A 22,430-nucleotide genomic window follows, 5' to 3' on the forward strand; every position below is an offset into this window, starting at 1 on the left:
AGCTGGAGCTAACAGCGGGCGCTCACTCCGCTCCCCGTATTTGAACCTGGGGCCTTTTGGTCTGCAAGATCAGCAGCTCAGTGCTTTAAAATACTGAGCCACCGGAGGCTCCACAATATTAATACAATATGTAAAATAAAGGCATATAAAGGAAGACAGGGAATCTGAGTGTTTCAAAGCTATGTAAGGGGTAATTCCAGGCATAAAACAATCAGGGCCAGCTCACACCTCCTACCAAAGGATTCCCCAGATAGGAAGCAGTCAGGTTTTGAAGCTGCAAGGCTATTCAATGCTAATTAAGTTGGTCACTTGCAACATTCACACCTGCCTCAAACAAACAAGAGTTCTTTCTCTTACTCTGGGCATTCCACAGATATATAAACCCCAGTTGACTCGTTTCCAACAAACCTCACAACCTCTGAGGATACCTGCAATAGATGTGGGTGAAATGTCAGGAGAGAATGCTTCTAGAACATGGCCAAACAACCCGGAAAACTCACAGCAACCCAGGAATCGAAGTGTTTCAAACTCATGTAAAATTTGGATTTGTTTCCGAGTTCTTTATGATTATAAACAACTTCCATGTCAACATATCAAAACGGCCTGTGAAAATAATAACATATATAACATTGACCTAATACATAAAATCAAGACACATAAGAGAGGTAGTTTGAGTGTTTCAAGCTCACATAAGATTTGGATTTGTTTCCGATTTAGTTATAAACAATTTACATGTGAACATATCAAACTGGCCTGTGATAATAAAACATGCAATATTAATACAATATGTATAATCAAGGCACACAAGGGAATCAGGGTGTCAGAGTGTTCCAAAGCCACATAAGATTTGGATTTATTTCTTTTATTTAAAATTATAAACATAATTGTAGTAACCTGGTCATGGGGGTTCAGCGTGCCAAATGTGGTCCAGGTCCATTGTCACTGGAGGTCACAGTGCTGTGTCTTAATAAAAGGTGAACTACAATTCCCATCCTGTTGGATCAGTCCCCCAAACCCCTCCAGTATATTCTGTTGCTGACCAATTCCTCTGTTTGCTGTGTGCCATAGGGAAGGGTAGGAAAAGCAATGGGTAGAGTCATGCAAATTCCACACCAATTGAGAGAGAAAGGAACCCTGGGATGTGGCACTCACAGTAACCTGCAATGTCCTTGGAGGGAGTGCTTTTGATGGCTTCTTGGCACTGTGGGTTGAAGCTGTTTGTGGAGGCAGGAGCCTGTCTGCGTAAGTGGACATCCCTGCCATATACACATAAAAGATTTTCACTTTTATTACGTGGATAGACAGACAGAAGACAGGCAGACAGACAGGAGATGTAAAATCAAGACATAAGGATGATAGAGAATCGGAGTGTTTCAAACTCATGTAAGATCTTGATTTGTTTCTGATTTATTTTATTTATAATTATGAACAACTTACATGTGAACACATCAAAATCGCCTGTGATGATAATAACAACATATAGAACATTAATACAATATGTAAAATCAAGACACATAAGGAAGATAGGGAATCAGAGTGTTTCAAACTCGCGTAAGATTTGGATTTGTTTCTGATTTCTTTATGATTATAAACAACTTACATGTAAACATATCAAAGTGGCTTGTGAAAATAATAACATATATAACAATACAATATGTAAAATCAAAACACATAAGGGAGACAGGAAATCAGAGTGTTTTAAACTCACATAATTTTTGGATTAGTTTCTGATTTCTTTTATTTATAAACGTACACATCCTACATGTCAACATATCAAAGTGGCCTGTAATAATAATAATATTTATAATATGAATATAATGTATAAAATAAAGACACAAAACATGTTGGGTAACCCTTATGCAATATGCCAGTGTTTTAGATTCCCCCCATGGTAATTTTGGAATAACTGTATTTGTATATATAATGAGATATCACAGAAATGGGACCCAAGTCTAAATATGAAATTTATATACTTATACATATATTAAAAACACATTAATATAACACACATATATGTATGTCTCAGTACAAAATGTGTATTTCATAAATTGCTCATGCACGTAGCTTGAAGTTAATTTTATATAATATTTTTAATACTTTTGTGTAGCTAAAAATAAATGTTATTTGTTATTCACCCCTCCTCGTGGCTTGATGCAGGGTACAACATAATCAAAACACATCAACATAATAAAATGCATACAATAAAATACATATATTAAAAATACATAATTATAAAATACATATATTTAGACACATGGTATATACAGTAGAGTCTCACCATAAACAGGCTGGCAGAATGTTGGATAAGCGAATATGTTGGATAATAAGGAGGGATTAAGGAAAAGCCTATTAAACGTCAAAATACATTATGATTTTACAAATTAAGCACCAAAACATCATGTTATACAACAAATTTGACAGAAAAAGTAGTTCAATAGGCAGTAATGCTATGTAGTAATGACTGTATTTACGAATTTATTACCAAAATATCACAATGTATTGAAAACATTGACTACAGAAATGTGTTGGATAATCCAGAATGTTGGATAAGCGAGTGTTGGATAAGTGAGACTCTACTGTAGATTAAAATACAGAATGTAGTAACAGAATGTAAATTTAAAATGCATTAAACCATCGATAAGCAAAGGCATCACTTTAACTCAGCTGCACATGTGGATAATTTTTGAAATTGCATAGTAAAATGGCATCCTTGATATAAAATGACAAAAATCAAGGTTTGCTTTTGAGAAGTCTTTTAAAAACTATTTTCAAGCCATGGATGTTGAATTTGTGGATGCAAGCCAACTATATACCGGTAATAAGTGGCTACAAATGTGAATTCATGAGTTGAAATTATGTATTTTTAGAATATCTCGAGGCTATATTCTAATTGAGGAAGGAACTGGCAAAATCAGTTCTGAGTATTTCTTATCTAAGAAAATTCTGTGAGATTTGCAGAGTTGCCCTAATTTAACAGCCAATTTAAAGGCACACACACATGAAGAAAGGATTTATTGTGCTATGTATCAACCAACTAAGATACACAGCATCTCCTTTTTCGCTCTTTCTGCAGAAATAGAACACACACAAAAACTCTCAGTTGTGGCTAAGACTTCCAATAGGAATACAGATAAATTACTGTAATTGCTACAAGAATACAGATTTTTTCTTCCAGGACCAACTATTAATTCATAGAAGGTAAAGGGATACATTCAGGAATGCAGTACAATGGGAGTCTTATTTGCCTGCTGTTCCCCATTGAGAGCACCTCTGAAAATCAAATCTCTCCCAAGCTTCATGGCATCTTCATGGCATTACAGTATTATCTTCTAATCCATGTATGGTGACTATGTGGCCCCACAGATGTTTCTGGACTTTTGTCCTTTGCTGTGTAGAGAAAAATGGGAATTACACTCCAATGACATCTCAAGTGTTCTGTGCCTGCTGATTGATTGCTTAAATCTTTTTCTTACATTTTAAAGCGACAGGGTCTAAGGATTAATTGCCCCATGAACTTTGTTGTTGTGTGCCTTCAAGACATTTCCAATTTATGGGAACCCTAAGGCAAACCTATCACTGGGATTTTTTGGTGAGATCTATTTAGAAGAGATTTGCCTATCTCTGAGGCTGAGAGTGTGTGATTTGCCCAAGTTCACCCAGTGGGTTTCATTGTCTAGCAGGGATTCGAAACCTGGCTTCCACAGTCATAGGTAAAGGTTTTCCCCTGACATTAAGTCTAGTTATGTATGACTCTGGGGGTTGGTGCTCATCTCCACTTCTAAGCCATAGAGTCGGTGTTGTCCATAGACGCCTCCAAGGTCATGTGGCCGGCATGACTGCATGGAGCACTGTTCCCTTCCTGCCGAAGCAGTACCTATTGATCTACTCACATTTGCATATTTTCAAACTGCTAGGTTGGCAAAAGCTGGGGCTAACAGCGGGAGCTGACACCACTCCACGGATTTGAACTGCCGACCTTTCAGTCAACAAATTTAGCAGCTCAGCAGTTTAACCCATTGCACCACCAGGGGCTCCTCCAGGGTCAGAGTCCAATAAAAAATCACTCAGATGTGCTGGTGTACTAGAAATTTAAATCAAGAGTAAAAGTTGCAGGACATACTGTTGCACAGTAAGATTACTCGCATATTTTTCCTTTATGGAGAAGCTGAAACATTCAGAGAGAACTGGCTGTGACAATTTGTACAGATTGGCTACACAATACAGATCATATGAGTCAGTTGCGGAGCTATTCTCAGCCATCAATCTACAGATACTCTAATATTGTCAGATCTCAATGCTTGGCTTACATTCAACACTTCACAGAAATATAGCACTGGATTCACTATAGACTATAGACAGGAATATCAGTTTTCCATTAATGTTTAGAAATCATACTGCCTCGCATATACAATATAATATAAAGTTGGTCCACATCTTTCCATGACAAAGTATTACTGAAATTGTCAGCACCAAATATAATGCCAAATCAATTAAATCCCACCCCACTCCCAGCATCACTGGATACTGATGCTTATTTATGGACCTCCTTCATCAAACAGCAGAAATGTTAGCTCTGATTTCAGGGTTTCTTTACTTTGAAAGTAAACATAGAACTGCTCTCATTCTTGTCCATATGGCCAGTGGTCAGTTTTGATGTTGATCTTAGCTGCAGACCACAGACCACTTACTACAATATGGTCTTTGCCCCCACCACATGCACAATGGAGCGACACCAGAGGCACTCCAAGTGGTCAGTTTCTGATCAAAGGAAATTTAATATGCCAAGTTTTCAACTTTGTTTGTGGTTTTTCTATACATTATAACTTCTGACACGATAAATAAAATAGCTGCAGAAGTCAATTTCAGTTTTACTGAAGTCTATTCTTGAATGTCCCTCCATTGCTTTATGTAGTTCTGCATCTTTTGAAACGTGTAGGAAAACCAAAAATATTTAAGAGTCCACAGGGAGACTCAGGATGGCTCTCAACATAATAATGGCAAACATGCAATGCTGGTATTAAACAAGGCAAATATAAAAGCACATAATAGTTACAATATATTATACAGTGAATTAAAACAGGAATGATTAAATACTTATTCTTAAATAAACATCATTAAAACCATTTAAAGCCAGCTAAAGTACAGTGCCAAATCTGCTTCCTTTCCGTTCCATTTGTCAATGTTGCAAGCTCTATTCAGTTCAAATTACGTATCAGAATTTAACTGAAATGTAAGTTGGACATATCAGACTGATTAGATGCTAATAGTTGTACCCAACCATATACATAAGTTATAGGAAATTACATGATTTGTAAATCCTCCAACTTTTATCAGACTCTTCAAAAGCGTGCCAGCTCTTTTCTACATTGGTTTAGATGCAAGTAAACTGAAAATACTCTATTTAATTTTTCTCACATTCAGCTAGTAGAGCATAACAACCATTTCATGTTGGTGACACACTTTTTAGACATACATCATTTTGTGACACAGTAATTAATTTTAACTAGCAAACCAGAGGTTTAACCAAACCCATATAAGAGGCATGGGCACAGTTATAAATTGTAACAACAAAATATATGGGGACACAACATATCTCATGAAAACCTTTCATTTATATTTTTAAAAATATATTATTTATTGCTTATTTCACATAGACTCGGGTTTCTCATTACGTTTGTGCACCCAACACACAATTGGAAAGTTCTGATCTAGTATAATATGCAAGCATCACAATGTGAGTTTTCCAGTCTGTGTGGCCATATTCCAGAAGCATTCTCTCCTGACATTTCACCCACATCTATGGCAGGCATCCTCAGGTGTTGTGAGGCCTGTGAGGGGTTTATATATCTGTGGAATGTTAAGGGTGGGAGAAAGAACTCTTGTCTGCCTGAGGCAAGTGTTGAATGTTGCAATTGGTCAGTTTGATTAGCATTGAATAGCCTTGCAGCTTCAAAGCCTGGCTGCTTCCAGTTAACACCTCCCAACAAAGGATTCCCCCAGGCAGGAAGCAACCACTAGATTTCAGGTGGGATGCCTACTCTTTCAGCTCCAGTGTGATAAGTCTTTTAGCCATGGCTGTTAATGTAGCGCCCGCCCAGCGCTCACCTGTCATCTAGAGGCTAAGCCCCACCACTTCCTCTTCCTCCTCCTCCTGATTGGTTCAACGTCTGATTCGAAGCTCCGCCTCTTTCTACAGAATGTCACTCTCTCTGGGTTGTTCTGCATTTTCCAGGCTGTCTGGCCATGTTCCAGAAGCATTATCTCCTGACATTTTGCCCACATCTATGGCAGGCATCCTCAGAGGTTGTGAGGTATATTGGAAAACAAAGTAAGAGAGGTTTATATATCTGTGAAAGGTCCAGAGTAGGAGAAATAACTCTTGTCTGTTGTAGGCTAGGGTGAATGTTGTAATTAATCACCTTGATTAGCATTAATAGCCTTGTCAGATTCATTTCCTGGCTTCTTTCTGCCTGCGGGAATCTTTCATTCAGAGGTGTTAGCTGCCCCTGATTGATTCATGTCTGTAATTCCTCTGTTTTCAGAGTGTTGCTTCTTATTTACTGTCCTGATTTCAGAGTTTTTTTTAATACTGGTAGCCAGATAGTGTTCATTTTCATGGTTTCCTCCTTTCTGTTGAAATTGTCCACATGCTTGTGGATTTCACTGGCTTCTCTGTGTAGTCTGACATAGTGGTTGTAAGAGTGGTCCAGCATTTCTGTGCTCTCAAATAATATGCTGTGTTCAGGTTGGTTCATAAGGTGCTCTGTTATGGCTGACTTCTCTGGCTGAATTAGTCTGCAGTGCCTTTCATGTTCCTTGATTCATGTCTGGGCAATGCTGCATTTGGTGGTCCCTATGTAGACTTGTTCTCAGCTGCATGGTATATAGTAGACTCTTGCGGAGGTGAGAGGATCCCTCTTGTCCTTTGCTGAATGCAGCATTTATTGAATTTTTTTAGTGGGTCTAGCAACTATCATGTCAGACTACACAGAGAAGCCATTGAAATCTACAAGCATGTGGACAATTTCAACAGAAAGGAGGAAACCATGAAAATGAAGTAAGTAAAGAGCAACATGCATTGCCAAAAGAGATCAGGCATTCCCCTATATTATCCAATTTCCGTAAGGAACTGAAGACCTGGTGGTGTCGGCAGGTTTTTGAGTAATTACATTGGACTACCGCCGATTTCTGGGCCTGAATATATTGCACAAGATTTCCCTAGCCTAAAATGATACATTTTAATATATTGGTTTTATGGTTCCTGTCCCCTTGATCTGGTCATGTAAGTGTGATTTATTGTTATAATTGTATTGTTTTACTTTGTTTAATAATGTGTATTATGTTGTTACGTAATGTTTGTGTTTGCTTTTATGACTGTAAACCGCCCTGAGTCCCATCCGGGAGATAGGGCGGTATATAAATGAAGTTTTATTATTATTATTATTATTATTATATAATCAGAAGACAGGTGACTTTCAGACAGGAAACAATCATGGCCAGTTAACACCTCCTTGCTTCTTGGTAGGGGGTTGAACTGGATGGCTCATGAGGTCTCTTCCAACTCTATGATTCTATGATTCCCCTAAGCAGGAAGCAGCCAGGTTTTGAAGCTGCAAGGCCATTAAATGCTAATTAAGGCGGCCAACATTTACATCTGCCTCAAACACACAAGAGTTCTTTCTCCCACCCTAGACTTTCTACAGATATTTAAACCCCACTTGCCTAATTTCCAATATACCTTACAACCTCTGAGGATGCCTACCATAGATGTGGGCGAAACACTAGGAGAGAATACTACTGGAACATGGCCATACAGCCCGGAAAACTCACAGCAACCCAGTGACTCCGGCCATGAAAGCCTTCGACAACATGTTCCACACCTGACAACTAGAGGTTAAGTCCCACCCCTTCTTCTTCCTCCTCCTCCTCCTCCTGATTGGTTCAGCTTCTGGCTCGAAGCTCCGGCTCTTTCTCCGGAACGTCTCTCTCTTGCTTTCTCTCTCTCACGTACACACGGATTGGCTAATCACCGTCCAATCCGAGCCCGCCTGACTCTCCTATTGATTTGTCCACGTGTAGGCTGCCTCCTTCCTTCCTTCTTTGGCTCCGCCCCGCGCTCGCGCAAAGAGAGCGCGAGGCAGAGTCAACGTGGTCCGCTGTTAGGCGCGCGCGCGAGAGGGCGAGCGAGCGAGCAAGCAAAAGGGCGGTTGGTCGGTCGGTCGGTCGCCCTTGGCGGCGGCAGTGGCCATGGCGCTGCCTCGCCGGCGGTGTCCGGGGCCCTCAGAAGGATTGAGGTCCGGCCGGGGCCCGCCGCTGCTGCCCTTGCTGATGCTGTGGGACGTGCTGTGGTGCCTATGCTTCCGCCCGGCGGAGGCCTTGGTGGAGGGCTTGTACTGCGGGAAGCGGGTGTGCTACGACGTGCTGGGCGTGAGCCGCGAGGCCAGCAAGGCCGAGATCGCCCGCGCCTACCGCCAGCTGGCCCTGCGCTACCACCCGGATCGCCAGCGGGACCGAGACCCCGACCCGGAGGCCGCCCAGGAGCAGTTCCTCCTCATCGCCACCGCCTACGAGACCCTCAAGGTGAGAGAGCCGGGCCGGGCCCGCCCGCTCCCGCCTCCCGGCCTGGCCACGCCCCTCCGCCGCCGGTAAGACGCTCGCCCGCCTCCCCGCTGCCTTCCCCGGAGCTGTGAGGGCCGGAAGGAGGAGAAGAGGAAGAAGCAACTGCGGAGCACTGTCTCTAAAACAGGCCTGGGCCAACTTGGGCCCTCCCTCCAGGTGTTTTGGACTCCAGCTCCCATTATTCCTAATAGCATACCGGCTGTCCAAAACACCTTGAAGGAGGGCCCAAATTGGTCCATGCCTGCTCTAACAGTATTTATTTATTTACTACAATTATATGCTGCCCTTCTCATCCCAAAGGGGACTCAGAGCGGCTTACAAATTACATTCACATACAATACATTATATAATTAGCATTGTACAATACTAGCATTAAATTACTATATTGTACTATATTTATATATTTATTTCTGATATTTCTACCCCGCCCTTCTCCCCAAGGGGACTCAGGGCGACTATATCATTACATTGTAATATTATTAGTAATATTACATTTAATATATAATATATAATTAATATTACTAAATTGTATTATCAGTATTATATCATAATACTGTACCAACTGTCATTACTAATGTGAGCAAAGGCTGGATGGCCATCTATTGGGGATGCTTTAATTGGGTGTTCTTATTATAATTACTTAGTAGTAGTAGTAATTTCCTTGCCAATAAATTTTTATTTTGAAATTGTAATGTCCACAGTATACATTACAAACATATGCACATACATATACATAGACAACCCACCACCCACAGTACAGTAACCCCACATCCCACCCCCAGTGCTGGAGCCCCCGATGGCGCAGCGTGTTAAAGCGCTGAGCTGCTGAACATGCGGACCAAAAGGTCACAGGTTCAAATCTGTAGAGCGGAGTGAGCGCCCGCTGTTAGCCCCAGCTTCTGGCAACATTGCAGTTCGAAAACATGCAAATGTGAGTAGATCAATAGGTACCGCTCTGGCAGGTATGTCGGCCACATGGCCTTGGAGGGGTCTAAGCTCTTCGGCTTAGAAATGGAGATGGGCACCAACCCCCAGAGACGGACACGATTGGACTTAATGTCAGGGGAAAACCTTTACCTACTTTTACCTACTTCTAGCTCAATAAATTCCTCTTGTTTTTATTTCTTAAGATCTCCTGTCAAGTATGCTAAAGCCAGCTTCCAGTTTCTGTCAAAAGTTTTATGACTTTCATATTTTAAATTGCTAGAAATCTTGGCCATCTGTTAGTAATCCTTCCAATTTATCCTTCCAATTTTTAATGCTTAATATTTTCTCCCCCTTCCAAACGTTGGCAATCATAATGCGTGCAGCTGCAAAGCTGTACAGGCAAATTTCTCTTTCCGGCAGCTCTAGTTTATCTCTGAATAACCCTAATAGGCATATCCCTGTTTTTTTTTAACTTTGTTATGGATCATTTTATTTGTTTCCTTTATGATTCTTTTCTAATAGACCTGTACCTCCACAATTCCACCTTATGTGAAAAGGTCTCTTTCTTTATTTTACACCTGCAACAGGATCTTGATTGTGAGCTATCTATTTTGGGTAGGAGAGCTGGGATTGTATAACATCTGTAGAACATTTTGTATAAGTTTTCTTTAATAGAAGATGCTACTGTAGATTTGAAGCCTTTGTTTAACAGGTTTTCACAAATGTCAAAATCTATCAGTGGCCCTCAACCTGTGGGTCCCTAGATATTTTGGCCTTTAACTCCCAGAAATCCTAACAGCTGGTAAACTGACTGGGATTTCTGGGAGCTGTAGGCCAAAAACATCTGGAGACCCCAGGTTGAGAACCACTGCCTTAGATCTTTTGCCCATGAAATCACAGAGGTTTTTATGCCATTATCTTCCAGGTTGTAACATAGGATATATTTGTACAATCTTTTTTTCCCCTTTATCTAATATGATTTCCAGTTCTGGTATTTTCCCCTCTTTTCATACCTTTAAAATGTTTTGTATAATTGGTGATGGCCAAACCAATTTTTGATACCCAATTCATCTTTCCCCCTCAGTGCCCGTTGGCCATTGAACCTGATAAGTAGTTCTCTGTATGTTCTTGCATCATCCTTAGAGGTGGATCTCGCAATAGTTTCTATTCGTCTCAGTCACAGGGGTGTATTTTAGTTCCATACCTAACTTGTACCTGTTCCAGACATCTATTAGGCTTCCTCTAATTGTATGTTTATTAAAAGCCTTATTTAAGTAGAAGTAGTTTTTATACCTCACTTTTTTCTCTGCTAAAGGAGACTCAAAGCGGCTAAGATAAAAAAACTGTAAACATGCAAATTAAAACCTAACATATATAAACATGAAAATAGAATTAAACACAGAAATAATTAAAATATATAGTTAAAACAATTAAACAATTAATTTATTATAATTATCCAGAATGGGGTTGGACTGGATGGCTCTTTGGGGTCTCTTCCAACTCCATGATGATTATCATTATTATTATTTAGATCTCACTTACCACTCTTCAGGGAGACTCAAAGCGGCGCACAACTCTACAAGCAATACAATTTACTGCAACAGATAAACACTAAAACAGAATTAAACACCGAACTATCCAAAATAGATAGTTTTAAAGCATATAAAAACATGTGGGTAAAGGTTTCTCCTTAACATTAAGTCTAGTTGTGTTCGACTCTGGGATGATGCTCATCTCCATTTCTAAGCCGAAGAGCTTGCATTGTCTTTAGGCGCCTCCTAGGTCATGTAGCCAGCATGAGTGCATGGAGTGCCATTACCATCCCGTCGAAGCAGTACCTATTGATCTACTCACATATGCATGTTTTCGAACTGCTAGATTGGCAGAAGTTGGGGCTAACCGCAGGAACTCACCATGCTCCTTGGATTCAAACTGCTGACCTTTTGGTCAGCAAGCTCAGCAGTTTAACCCACTGCGCCGCCAGGCATGACAAATGCTTAAAACACATCACAGCCCGCGCCCCCATTTTTCTTAAACGCTTTCTTTAAAGGCCTGCCTGATTAAAAAGGTTTTAGCCTGTTTGTAATTTTTTCAACCTAAAGTGTTAGCAAAGAGCATGAGAGGCTAACTCATGCTCAAAATTTTAATTTTTAAAATTTAACTGTTTTAAAGTCATTGTTTGTATGTTTTCAAGGCATCTAATGGTTGCCATATGTAAGCCGCCTTTAGTCCTCTTCAGGCTGGAGAAAGGCAGGGTAGAAATAAGGTAAATAAATAATAATAAATAACTAGGTAATGATAAAAGCGTTGTTTAGGGCTTATCAATACAGGGGGCAGGGAATTCTTATCAGCAACGTATTTTCCTGTTCTGTGTATACCCTATACTGGCCTCCCTAGCGCCACATATAGACCACACAGAAGTTGTCACATATGGCACCTGAAAAAACACACCGCAATGTTAGGCAACATCTGTTCACTTGCAGGATCGGTAGCCACACAGTGGAGGCCACTTACGTTTTCCTCCTCTTCTCATCATGCATATTTCTGCCTAAATTGGCATTAGGCAATGATATGTCTTGTCCCTTCCAGCCAATGGCATTGCTTGCACATTCCTGCCATGCAATTCAAGTTACCAGTTGTGTTCCTAGCAGCACTTCGTAGCCTTCGTTCTCACTGTTTGCACATTTGGGTTCTCCACAGTGGGTTCTCCCAAGTTACCAGTTGTATTCCAAGTACCATTTTGCAGCTGTGGTAATCGCATATTAGTGGCACTGGTTACTGCTAAGTGATTGATTTTGACAATGGAAGCCACTTTAGGATTGCTGCTTTCATTGCGTGCAATGTGTTGGGCATTTACCATTGCAGGCCCCTCCCTGCTTTCCTTTTTTGTTCTCCAAGCAGTGCTTCCCACAGATAATAAGTGCTGTGGATGGTTGTCATTGCTAGATAATTTCACCAGTGAGGCAAATTAAACAACAGGAAGGACACATGTGCCATACTGCTCCAGGAAACAGCAAAATGGAGGGGACAACCCACATCTATCTACTTGGGAGTACTAGTTCATTGGAGCAGTCTTCAACGAGTCTGGAACACATGTGCTGGATGCTAACAACCTGCCCTGTTGGGATGCATCGAATAATAGTAAAGTGAACCTTATTTTTGGGAGATATAGTGACATCCCTACAGAAAATGTTGTGCAGCTCATTGAAAAGGAGCATGGTGGTTGTGCCATTGCTTCTCTGCAAACATTGATCAGGGACGTCTCTGGTATGTTTGCCAAAGGGCTTTTTTTTCATGTGGTATGCCTCCACTACCTTCTCATGGCACTTTGTCCTCATTTGCATAGCAATATTCTTTAAAATGTTGCTATTTTTGTGTTTCCTTAAGTTGGTCCTGGACCTTCTCTTTGCCCCAAATGGACATGAGGTCTAAACTTTCATCCCACGAGACTCCTTAGTGCTTTCCCCCACTATAGCTGACAGTTTCCGCTATTCTAATATTGTGGGGCAGTTCTCCTGTGCATAGAGGAGAGAGGCTTTGTAGTCATACACATTTGTAACTTTCTCTGCTTTAAATGTTTGATATGACTTGCAAAAATCAAGTCTTCTGACATTTAGTAAGTCTGCAGTTGATACTGGGTGGTGATACATAGTATACAGTCCATACTAGTATCCAAAGTATTTTCTCAATTTAGCTGTCTTTGTAGCATGGGTTTAAGTCTGATCACAGTTGCCATCCCCATATTGCAGTTAGGAGGCTGAATTTGAGAGAAGAGGGCCTTACCTAAAGTCAACATTGCAGAAGGGAAATCTGGAGCAGAAGTTCCTGATAATGCAAATGATTTGAGAACTTTGATGTCATAAAGCCTTTGGGCTTGTAAGTCAAAGTCCTCGTGGACAACAAGTTAAACATGGACCTATTTATTTATTTATCTCATTTCTACCCTTCCTCTACCCTGTAGGGGACTCAAAGCGGCTTACATATGGCAACTATTACATGCCTTAAAACATATTCAAACACTAAACTTAAGACAAGAATTAAAATTAGTATATATTAAACATTTTAAAACATTACATTCAATATTAAAATCACATCAACCAAAAATCATAGAGCTAACGATGTCATGTGACGACTAAAAGCCAGTGGGATTTTGACCTGCATAAATAGGAGTATAGTGTATAGATTCCACCTGAACATTAGGAAGAACTTCATAACTGTGAAAGCTGTTTAGCACTGGAACTCTGCCCTGGTGTGTGGCGGAGGCTCCTTCTTTGGAGGCTTTTAAACAGAGGCTCTATGGCCATCTGTAAGGGGTGCTTTGAATGCAGTTTTCCTGTTTCTTGGCAGGGGGTTGGACTGGATGGCCCACAAGGTCTCTTATAACTCTATGATTCTATAAGTGTGTGATGTAAAAAAGCCGATGTATGCTTTACCAGGGGGGTATTATGCTGTCTTGTCTGTTGCTTCCTAGCACCAATGCTCAATTGTTAAGAAATATTACCATGCAGTTTAGACATATGAAAGATCAGGTGCAAGTAACTTAACACCCAAAGGAGATTGGATTGTATTTTCCTCCCAACAGCTCTTCCAGTTCAGTAGAAATACCGTCTGAACTAAAGAGTGTTTCAAAAGCACTTTATAAATATAGCATGAGAGGGCAACTACTACAAGGCAGGAGGAACAATAATCAAACCTGTCAATATTCTTAAAGGCTTGGATTGACATGAAATAGCCCTTTGAATTCCTTGTAACTGAAGAATATCTGACTTGCTGTTCTATAAATATGACACTGGTGTCATTGGGTGTTGTCCCCCGTAACTATAGTTGCAGTTTTGGTGTTTTAAAAATGAAAAACAAAATTTTAATTTATCGGCATTTGGGATTTTGGCTCATCATGGGAGTGGCATTGTTGGCATTCGAAATTCTGTCTACATCATGTCTTCTCTGTGAATATTTTTTAAAACAGCCAAGACTAATGATGGGCTGCTGAGGGAAAGACCATGTGCATAGGATAACAGAGTTCTTAGGCAGTGGGGGCTTACAGATATTTGTCAAGAATGCTGTTTCCAGAACTTCAGGGGAAACACAGGCCTTTTTACAAATCTTACAGCCATGCCATGTTAGCTGGGAAATAACAGTGCTTTTTAGAGTTGCTGAAGGCAAAATCCAATGGCTTTTTTTTTCAATTATACAGGATTCATATAAATTATACAGTATTTAGATTTATATCATTCCCTATTCTCTAATTGACAATATGTAGGAGTATCTCTCAAACATGCTTATATTAAACACCAAAAACATCTTTGTTGAGATAACTAATCATAGACTAGTTATTCCCAAAGTAATGGGAATATAAATTGAGTAGAATTACTAAAATTAAAAAAAACTGTCTGGTTTTGTCAACTATAGAAATTTAATAGCTCATTGACTTGCAGATTAACTTATCTGAAATACTTTAAAAATTGTAAAAATCATTGGCCCATTAAGATGTTAGGAACTAAATAAAGAAAAATACAATGCAGGCATTTCCTCTTCTTTTGAAAAGTGTCCATAAACCAGAAATGAATAACGTGGTTATTGCTGATAGATTGTAGGAGCTGAGCTAAAACATGTAGAGGGCACCACTTTGGTGAAAAATATGTTGATTGATGAGAAAACAAATGGATAGACAGTGACAAAGCAGTCCACTTTTCAGTCACAGTAGAGGGTTTATGGGACTGTAATGAGATTGTGACTTCTCTTTTCCTTCAGCATGTTAAATTTTGAAGGTGTTGGAGTGGCCATGCATTGCCCATGTATACAAATTTTAGATCAATATGGTCAAGAAAGAAATCTTGCATTATTAATGGCCGACAATACCTATCATACCCATCATTGTGGAGAAGTGAATGTGGAGGGATTCTATACTGTAAAAACATTACTGTTTACATCCCACTTTTTTCACAGCCCTTGAAATCAGGGTGGCTTGCAAAAATTAAACACAGAAGTTCCCACCATTTAGAAGATTACCGCAGAATGTTTAAAAAAGCGTATTCTGGAGTGGCAAACCCGTCCACATAGATAACAGAGATACACCTTGATAGCCCTTCTTATCACACTATCCTCCTGAAAGGTCTTTCAAATATTAATATTCCTGTGTGCCCTCATGTGGGTTTCTGTATTCATACACTTTCATATTATTAACTATGGCAACCCCATAAATTTCATAGGGTTTTCTTAGACAAGAAATGCTCAGAGGTGGTTTGGCCAGTTCTTTCCTAGTACAGAGCTTAATTTTTTTCCTGTGGATCACCACCAGTGGTCCATTTGGGGGAAAATAGATTTGGAGATTAGACTTAAGTATGTTTTTTCACTCCAGGTTCCCTCAAATTTTGACAGTGTTACATAGTTCCATTCTTTTCTCCTCCTTGTTCCATCATGGATCATTTTTTTTTTGTTATTCTAGAATGCAATGGAACATTGGTCACTTGCTGCTTATATGACTAGTAAAGTTCCAGCAGTTTTCATGGTTTATAGAAGTATATAGAAGAAAGATGTGCGCATTGCTAAGCTAGATTTCGGACAGTCTAAGTCTAGAAAGATGTGTGCATTGCAAAGCTAGATTTAGGACAGCCTTTGAGTGCTCTGTATGCACATGAGTGTTAATAGCCTCTCATGGGATGCCTGTCAGCAAGTGTCATTGGTCACCACATGCTCTCTGCTATTTTCAGTCTTCCCCTGCAATGCAGTCAGTAGAGTTAGAACAAAAAGCAACTTAAGTTATCTTTATGGAATAAAGCACAAACCTGAGATTCAGACTACACTCACATGTATGCAGCAAATATATGCAGCAAATATTTAGAATAAATACAAACCAACATACAGTTTTTCATATAACTTTGTAGTTCACTTCTTGTTGAATATATGTGTGATTTGTATGATCTTTTGTGAGAAAAAAACAGTCTTTGACTATAAAGATTTAAGTATTAAATGTCTTAAAATGTTGCTCCAGTCACTTGTAATGTATACTGCATACCAAGCCTAAGACTACGCCTTTTCCTTGTTGACTTGTTGCATAAATATAGTTTATTTTATGTACAAGTAGTGCATGTTTTATATCTATAGATAATTTTTTTAAAATAAACAAATTTGTTTCCTGCTTTTCTCCTAAATGGGACTCAAAGCAAAAGTTACGACAATGTAATTTTAAATTTATTGTACAATGTGATATTTGTAGATGTAAAAACTTCTAATCACTGTTTGCAGGATGAAGAAACTCGTAAGGATTATGATTATATGTTGGATCATCCTGAGGAGTATTACAGTCATTACTATCACTATTATTCTAGAAGACTGGCACCCAAGGTGGATGTCAGAATAGTGATCCTAGTCACAGTCTGTGCTATCTCTGTATTTCAGGTAACTATTTTTGTCTGCTCCCTATTCCAATATTTTGTTCTGCTTGGATTTTTTTAAAAGAAGGGTTGGATGAAGAGTTCCATTCATAGTTGAGGATTTGGGTAGAAAGCCATTTTTGTTGATTCCCTTTCCACCCACAGCCTTCTGTGCTTCGCAGAGAACTTCTCTGGACTGTTGGGGACCTACGGTAACAGTATGGGAAGCCTTGTAGAAAGGCTGCATGTCCAAAGAGGGTTTCTCCTTTACCTGTCTGAAAATTCAGCATGGTTTTCTTGATATTCAGTTAACTGTAATTGTAACCTAGCCAGGAGTATCAATAAAGCTTTCTTGCATCCACTGACGTCAAGCTATTAATCCATTTGCTCTTCATTTTTAATCCACCCAGGGTTCTTGATCCCTTGCATTCTTTCGATGTCTTTAACTTCCCCTTAATATGAGTATATGGCAGTGCTTTTTCTGAACTGTGGTTCTGTGTGGATAGATATTCTGTGGCAGAGATCCAAGAGCAGATGATGGTTTGCTTACTTCTAAATTTTGGTATCCTTGATCTTTGCCTAGTACTGTCCTTGATCCACTCTGGTGCCAAGTCCAAGTGTCCTAGCCCAACGTTTGTCATTCCCTTTCAATGTGAATATCTTGTTTTATTTGCTCACATTAAGCTTCTCTTCCTTGATGAAGCACTCATTGATCCAGCCTTTATACACAGAACAATCCAAACTGTTAGCCGTTTACACTGCCCTGTTTTTACTTTACGGAATCTATGACCTCCCAAGTGAGTTATTGACTCTGATGTACAAGTGATGTACACAGGGAGAGCGAACAAGAGTCTTCAATCAGGCACAAAAACCTAAATTCCCATATCTTTGAGTTAGTTTCTTTCTACTGCCATCTTTTCTCTTGCCTCCATGTTATTTTTCTTGTAGTAATCAAGGTCTAAAGAAAACCTTAGATTACCCATTCTAAATTGTTTTTGAGGGTAACAATGTGGTTGCTTTTGCAAGAGCTGTGTTTTTTATTGGGCAATGATTATAAATATGTAGCTTCTAGAACTTCTGAATGTCCCATCTTTTGGCTTAGTCTTGTATACAAAGATTAGATTTGATATTTGTAATATATTTATATAATGGCTGTTAACTAATAGAAATAACATTTTGAACTGACTGACAAAATGTATTTTGGAGTTGGATTTGTTTCCCTCTCACCTGCACACACCAGCTTTATATCTTATTAAAATTGCCTTATTTTGAACTTGGGACCAATAGCTGAAAAGCTAGAAGGTAACCTATGCCCCCTTGGCATGATCCTTGACTTATTCAAAAGAATTGGAATCAATGTAGTGCTATTTGAATTGAGAAAATTATAGGACACAATTGATATTTGGATCTTCTATCTTTATACTTAGTACATTTCTTATAGAAGTAAATGTTTCTGGGCCTTGTATCTTTAACAGAAAATGTGGTACCAAAGACAGAAATAACATAGAAAAAATAGAAATAGTTCCAACATCACAAAAATGTCTTTCAGGAGACTTTTTATTCAAAACTGTGAAATGTGAAATGTGAAATGAAGCAACTAGGTCAAATAAGCCATTGATAAGTTTAAAAAAAAAACCATTTGTAGCCTTCTAGAAACTACTTGAAAGCTTATCCCAAAATGTAACTAGGGACAATTTGTTACTTTCATCATGTTCCATCTTTTAAACATTTTTCTTTTGTTGGCCAAACTTGTTGCTCTTTGCTTCTTTTTTAAATACAGGAAGTATCTTATAAGACAGGCTTTTTCTGTCCCCCACTCCCCTTTTCATTTTATGCACACTTAATGGGGGATTGTAGAGGGAGCTGTTTATCTTGCCTGTTGTAATACGCAAGGTTTTCCCAACTTCAGATTCATTACACTACTCCAAATGTGCTACTGCAACTTGACACGGAAAACTGAATTTCTCTAGCCCTCCTTCACCATGTTCCTAATGCCAATGCCACTAAAAACCTTCCTGCTACACATAGGATGGGGAAAGGAAGCTGGGAGGCATAAAAAAGCTTTGCGAAATGGAACATTTTTGTTAGCTTTGTTAACAGAGGTACACCTCTACCTGCTTACATAATATTACCTGAAATTGAGCCTGTCATTTTGTGTTCTAGTTCTTCAGCTGGTGGAGTAGCTACAATGAAGCTATCAACTACCTAGCAACTTTGCCAAAATACCGTATACAAGCCACTGAAATAGCCAGACAGCAAGGGCTATTGAACACAGCGAGGGAAAAGGGCAAAAGCAGACGATCTAAAGAAGAACTCCGCAAAGAACAAGAGGAAATAATAAAAGATGTAATCAAAACCAAAATAGATATCAAAGGTGGTTATCAGAAACCCCAAATATACGACATTCTCTTTTTCCAAATCCTTTTGACCCCTTTTTATCTCTGCAAGTATATAGGATGGTATTGTTGGTGGATTTATTGTTTCAATATCAAAGGACAAGAGTATGGAGAAGAAGAAAAATTGTACATCATACGTAAACACATGAAAATGTCGAAGTCTCAGTTTGACACCTTGGAAGAAAACCAGAAAGAGACTTTTCTTGAACGGCGGCTCTGGATAAGAGAGAACTATGAGGTGAGTGGTGGAAGATGAAAAATGGAAGATGAAAAATATAATGCAATTTTTGCAATCCAGTTGGTATACAGCGTTCCCTCGCCATTTTGCGGTTCGCTTATTGCGAATTTGCTGTTTCGTGGGTTTTTTCATACTGCCCCCCCCCCCCTTCCTCACAGGTACAAAAGGGCCCAGGTTGAGGCACGTGGCCTGGCCCAGCCTGTCCTCCTCAGCCTCCTGCAGGCAGCACCAGTAGGCCCTGCCTACACCTTATTGCTTCAGCAAACGAAGGAATACACTACAGTACATTAAAAGAAGGAGGGAGGGAGGCTATATTTATTAAAATAAATACAGGGTGTTTGAAAAAGAACTCCCTAGTTTTAAGTAATGACACATTAAAACTAGGGAGTTCTTTTTCAAACACTCTGTATAGTGTCCCTACTTTGTGGATTTTCACTTATTGCGGGAAGTCCTGGAATGTAACCCTCGCGATGAGGGAACACTACTCCATTCACGTAATGTTTCATTATGTTAATGGTTGCACTTTTTTTTGAGGATTACACAAGGAGACAGATGTTGAAAAAGTGATAAGGCAAGGCAAGCATTAGTTTTCTCTAAAATTGGGATAGAAGGGTGTTCTGTTTGAATCTTGGTAGCAAGCAGAGTCAGTTCTGATTAGCACTTGAATGGAAGCCCACCAGTTAATACCTGGTGCTGTGAGCACAAGTAGTTGGGTGATTTTGGTAACCAGGAGAAATAAATAACCATGTTCTTGTTCTCAGAGAGTACAAAACTCGACAATAGCTCATTTTAGAGAATCTGCTAAAGAGAAGCCGAATCTAAAACATTTTTATGTCATAATTCAGGATCTCTTGCATTTAACTGTCAACCTACTGTATTTGCTATTTAAAAAAAAATCTAAGTCTAGGTTCAGAGTGCTAATCTGCTGAGTAGTTACCACCAGCTGTATTTCCACTTTTCTCTATATAATACTGTGTGTGTTGCTTAATATAATCACATAGAGAGAACACAATGGATAAACACTGCTTTATTGCACAACATGGAGATATTTTAAATGTAATCTAAAAATGATACCCTTTTAAAATTTCAGAATTAACGTATCATTTTCTTGTTCAATTCTTTAGGTTGCTATTAAGTGCACAGGTGACTTGAAGGCACATACACGAACATATCGAAAAATGTACTGATTCTCACTACTTGAGGACTACTAAATTGAATGTTTGTTTTGTTTTATTTTATCCTCTTGCCACACTAACTAGTTCTCCATTGCTCAGTAGATTATCTGTTGCTTTTTCACCTTTTCAGCATATTCTCCAAAGTTCACTTATTGTTATGCAATTCACAGTAGGTCAGTTGAAAAAATCTTGAGTCTGCTCCTCTGTGCTGCTGCTTTGACATTGTTGTTTTCACCTAAACTTTTTCAGCTTTACAAACAAGAGCAAGAGGAAGAGTTGAAGAAAAAAATGGCAATGGACCCTCGATGGAAAAGATACAGGCGGTGGATGAGGAATGAAGGACCTGGAAGACTGACGTTTATCGATGATTGATACTTTTTTGAACACATACAGTTGGGTTACAGATCATTGACAAGAAAATTCATACCTAAAATGTTCAGAGTTTCACTGCTGTGTTTTTAGCAGTGTTCTAAAACTCAGGAATTATTCAATCAGGCAGAAAACTATTAACATTTTATGACTTTTATATATATAAAAATAAAAGCAAATCTGTTGATCAGCCTTAATTGCTTTGTTTTACTATTCATCTGCTATTCATTTAAAAATCAATGAGATATTAGTGTAATAATACATAGAACACCAAAACAAATCAAAGTTTGATATTAAGTATTCTAATTTTAGGAAGCTTACCACTTAAGCCACACCCATTGTTTTGATTTTACTTTTCACATCCCCAAATCCCTATCGTGGGTTTTCAATCCTTTTGTAAATTGTAGTAAATTATTCAAAGTTTCAAAAAGTGATTAAAATCTAATTACATGTTTCTTACATGCATCAAATTGAGATACCAAAGATGGATTTCCAGCAGTATTTCACAAAATACCTCAGGTATTATAGCCTAGATTTTAAGATGAATATATTATGAAAACGCAAAATGGATACACTGTGTGAAACAATGACAACAAGTATGATACTCAGAATCACTCTCAGGGTGCCATAGTGGTGAATCCTTGTGCACATTTTTGCTAATTAAAGAATATTTTTGCTGCTATGTGAAATCTTAGCTTGTGGAGATTCTGAAACCATTTTTTGGACTATTTTACCATGCATTTTAGCCAAAAAGTGTCCTATTGCAATTAACATAGATCAATCCTTTTCTGCTCACAAATTTCAGGCTTACAAATTTAAATATGACACACAAGGGGAAAATGAAGATGGCAGGGAAAAGCCCAGGCAGCAGGTCTTAGATGTATAGTTCTTACCTTTGAATAGCTGTGATGGAAAATTAGGTACCTTGATGGGAACAGGTTACACAAAGTAACTGGTGAAGAGAAATATTCTTGGCAGGGAAATTAATAAGCCTAAAATGATAGAATAATTGAGGTGGAAGAGACCACATGAGCCATCTCGTCCAACCCCCTGCCATGCAGGAAAAGCACAATCAAAGTATCCCTGACAGATGGCCAGCCAGCCTCTGTTTAAAAGGCTTCTAAGGAAGGAGTTTCCACAGCTCTGTCTGCTTCTCTTGTTTCCCCCTTTTCCAGGAGCATGCTGATACCTCTCTTGTTTTGAAGAGGTCTTATCTGAACTACATAGCTGTTTGCAAATGCTATGGTTTCATCATTATAGGGAGTGATCAAACCAACCCAACTTTATTCTCTCAGATTTTGGAATTGAACAACTACTATGATCTATAACACTA

At 39.0% G+C, this 22,430-nt stretch overlaps 1 protein-coding gene and 1 long non-coding RNA gene across 3 annotated transcripts; one reads left to right on the forward strand and one right to left on the reverse strand.

Annotated features, from left to right (window-relative positions):
* Positions 1-1,384: 1,384 nt before the first annotated feature.
* Positions 1,385-8,113, reverse strand: LOC134296572 (uncharacterized). Its single transcript, XR_010003366.1, has 2 exons — positions 6,106-8,113; positions 1,385-3,387 (listed from the first exon to the last, which is right to left on the reverse strand). It is a non-coding gene; the product is annotated as an uncharacterized LOC134296572 (long non-coding RNA).
* dnajc25 (DnaJ heat shock protein family (Hsp40) member C25) lies at positions 8,092-21,294 on the forward strand. Of its 2 annotated transcripts, none has more exons than XM_003227328.4 (4): positions 8,092-8,580; positions 16,792-16,944; positions 19,083-19,553; positions 20,978-21,294. In XM_003227328.4, the coding sequence occupies exons 1-4, from the start codon at positions 8,248-8,250 to the stop codon at positions 21,098-21,100; spliced, it is 1,080 nt and encodes a 359-aa protein (XP_003227376.1). In that variant the 5' UTR covers positions 8,092-8,247; the 3' UTR covers positions 21,101-21,294. The 2 variants fall into 2 exon arrangements, with proteins under 2 accessions (XP_003227376.1, XP_062827913.1); XM_062971843.1 differs by having other exon boundaries at positions 8,212-8,645.
* Positions 21,295-22,430: the final 1,136 nt, after the last annotated feature.

This window comes from Anolis carolinensis, chromosome 2, assembly GCF_035594765.1.
Source record: "Anolis carolinensis isolate JA03-04 chromosome 2, rAnoCar3.1.pri, whole genome shotgun sequence".
NCBI lineage: Eukaryota > Metazoa > Chordata > Lepidosauria > Squamata > Dactyloidae > Anolis > Anolis carolinensis.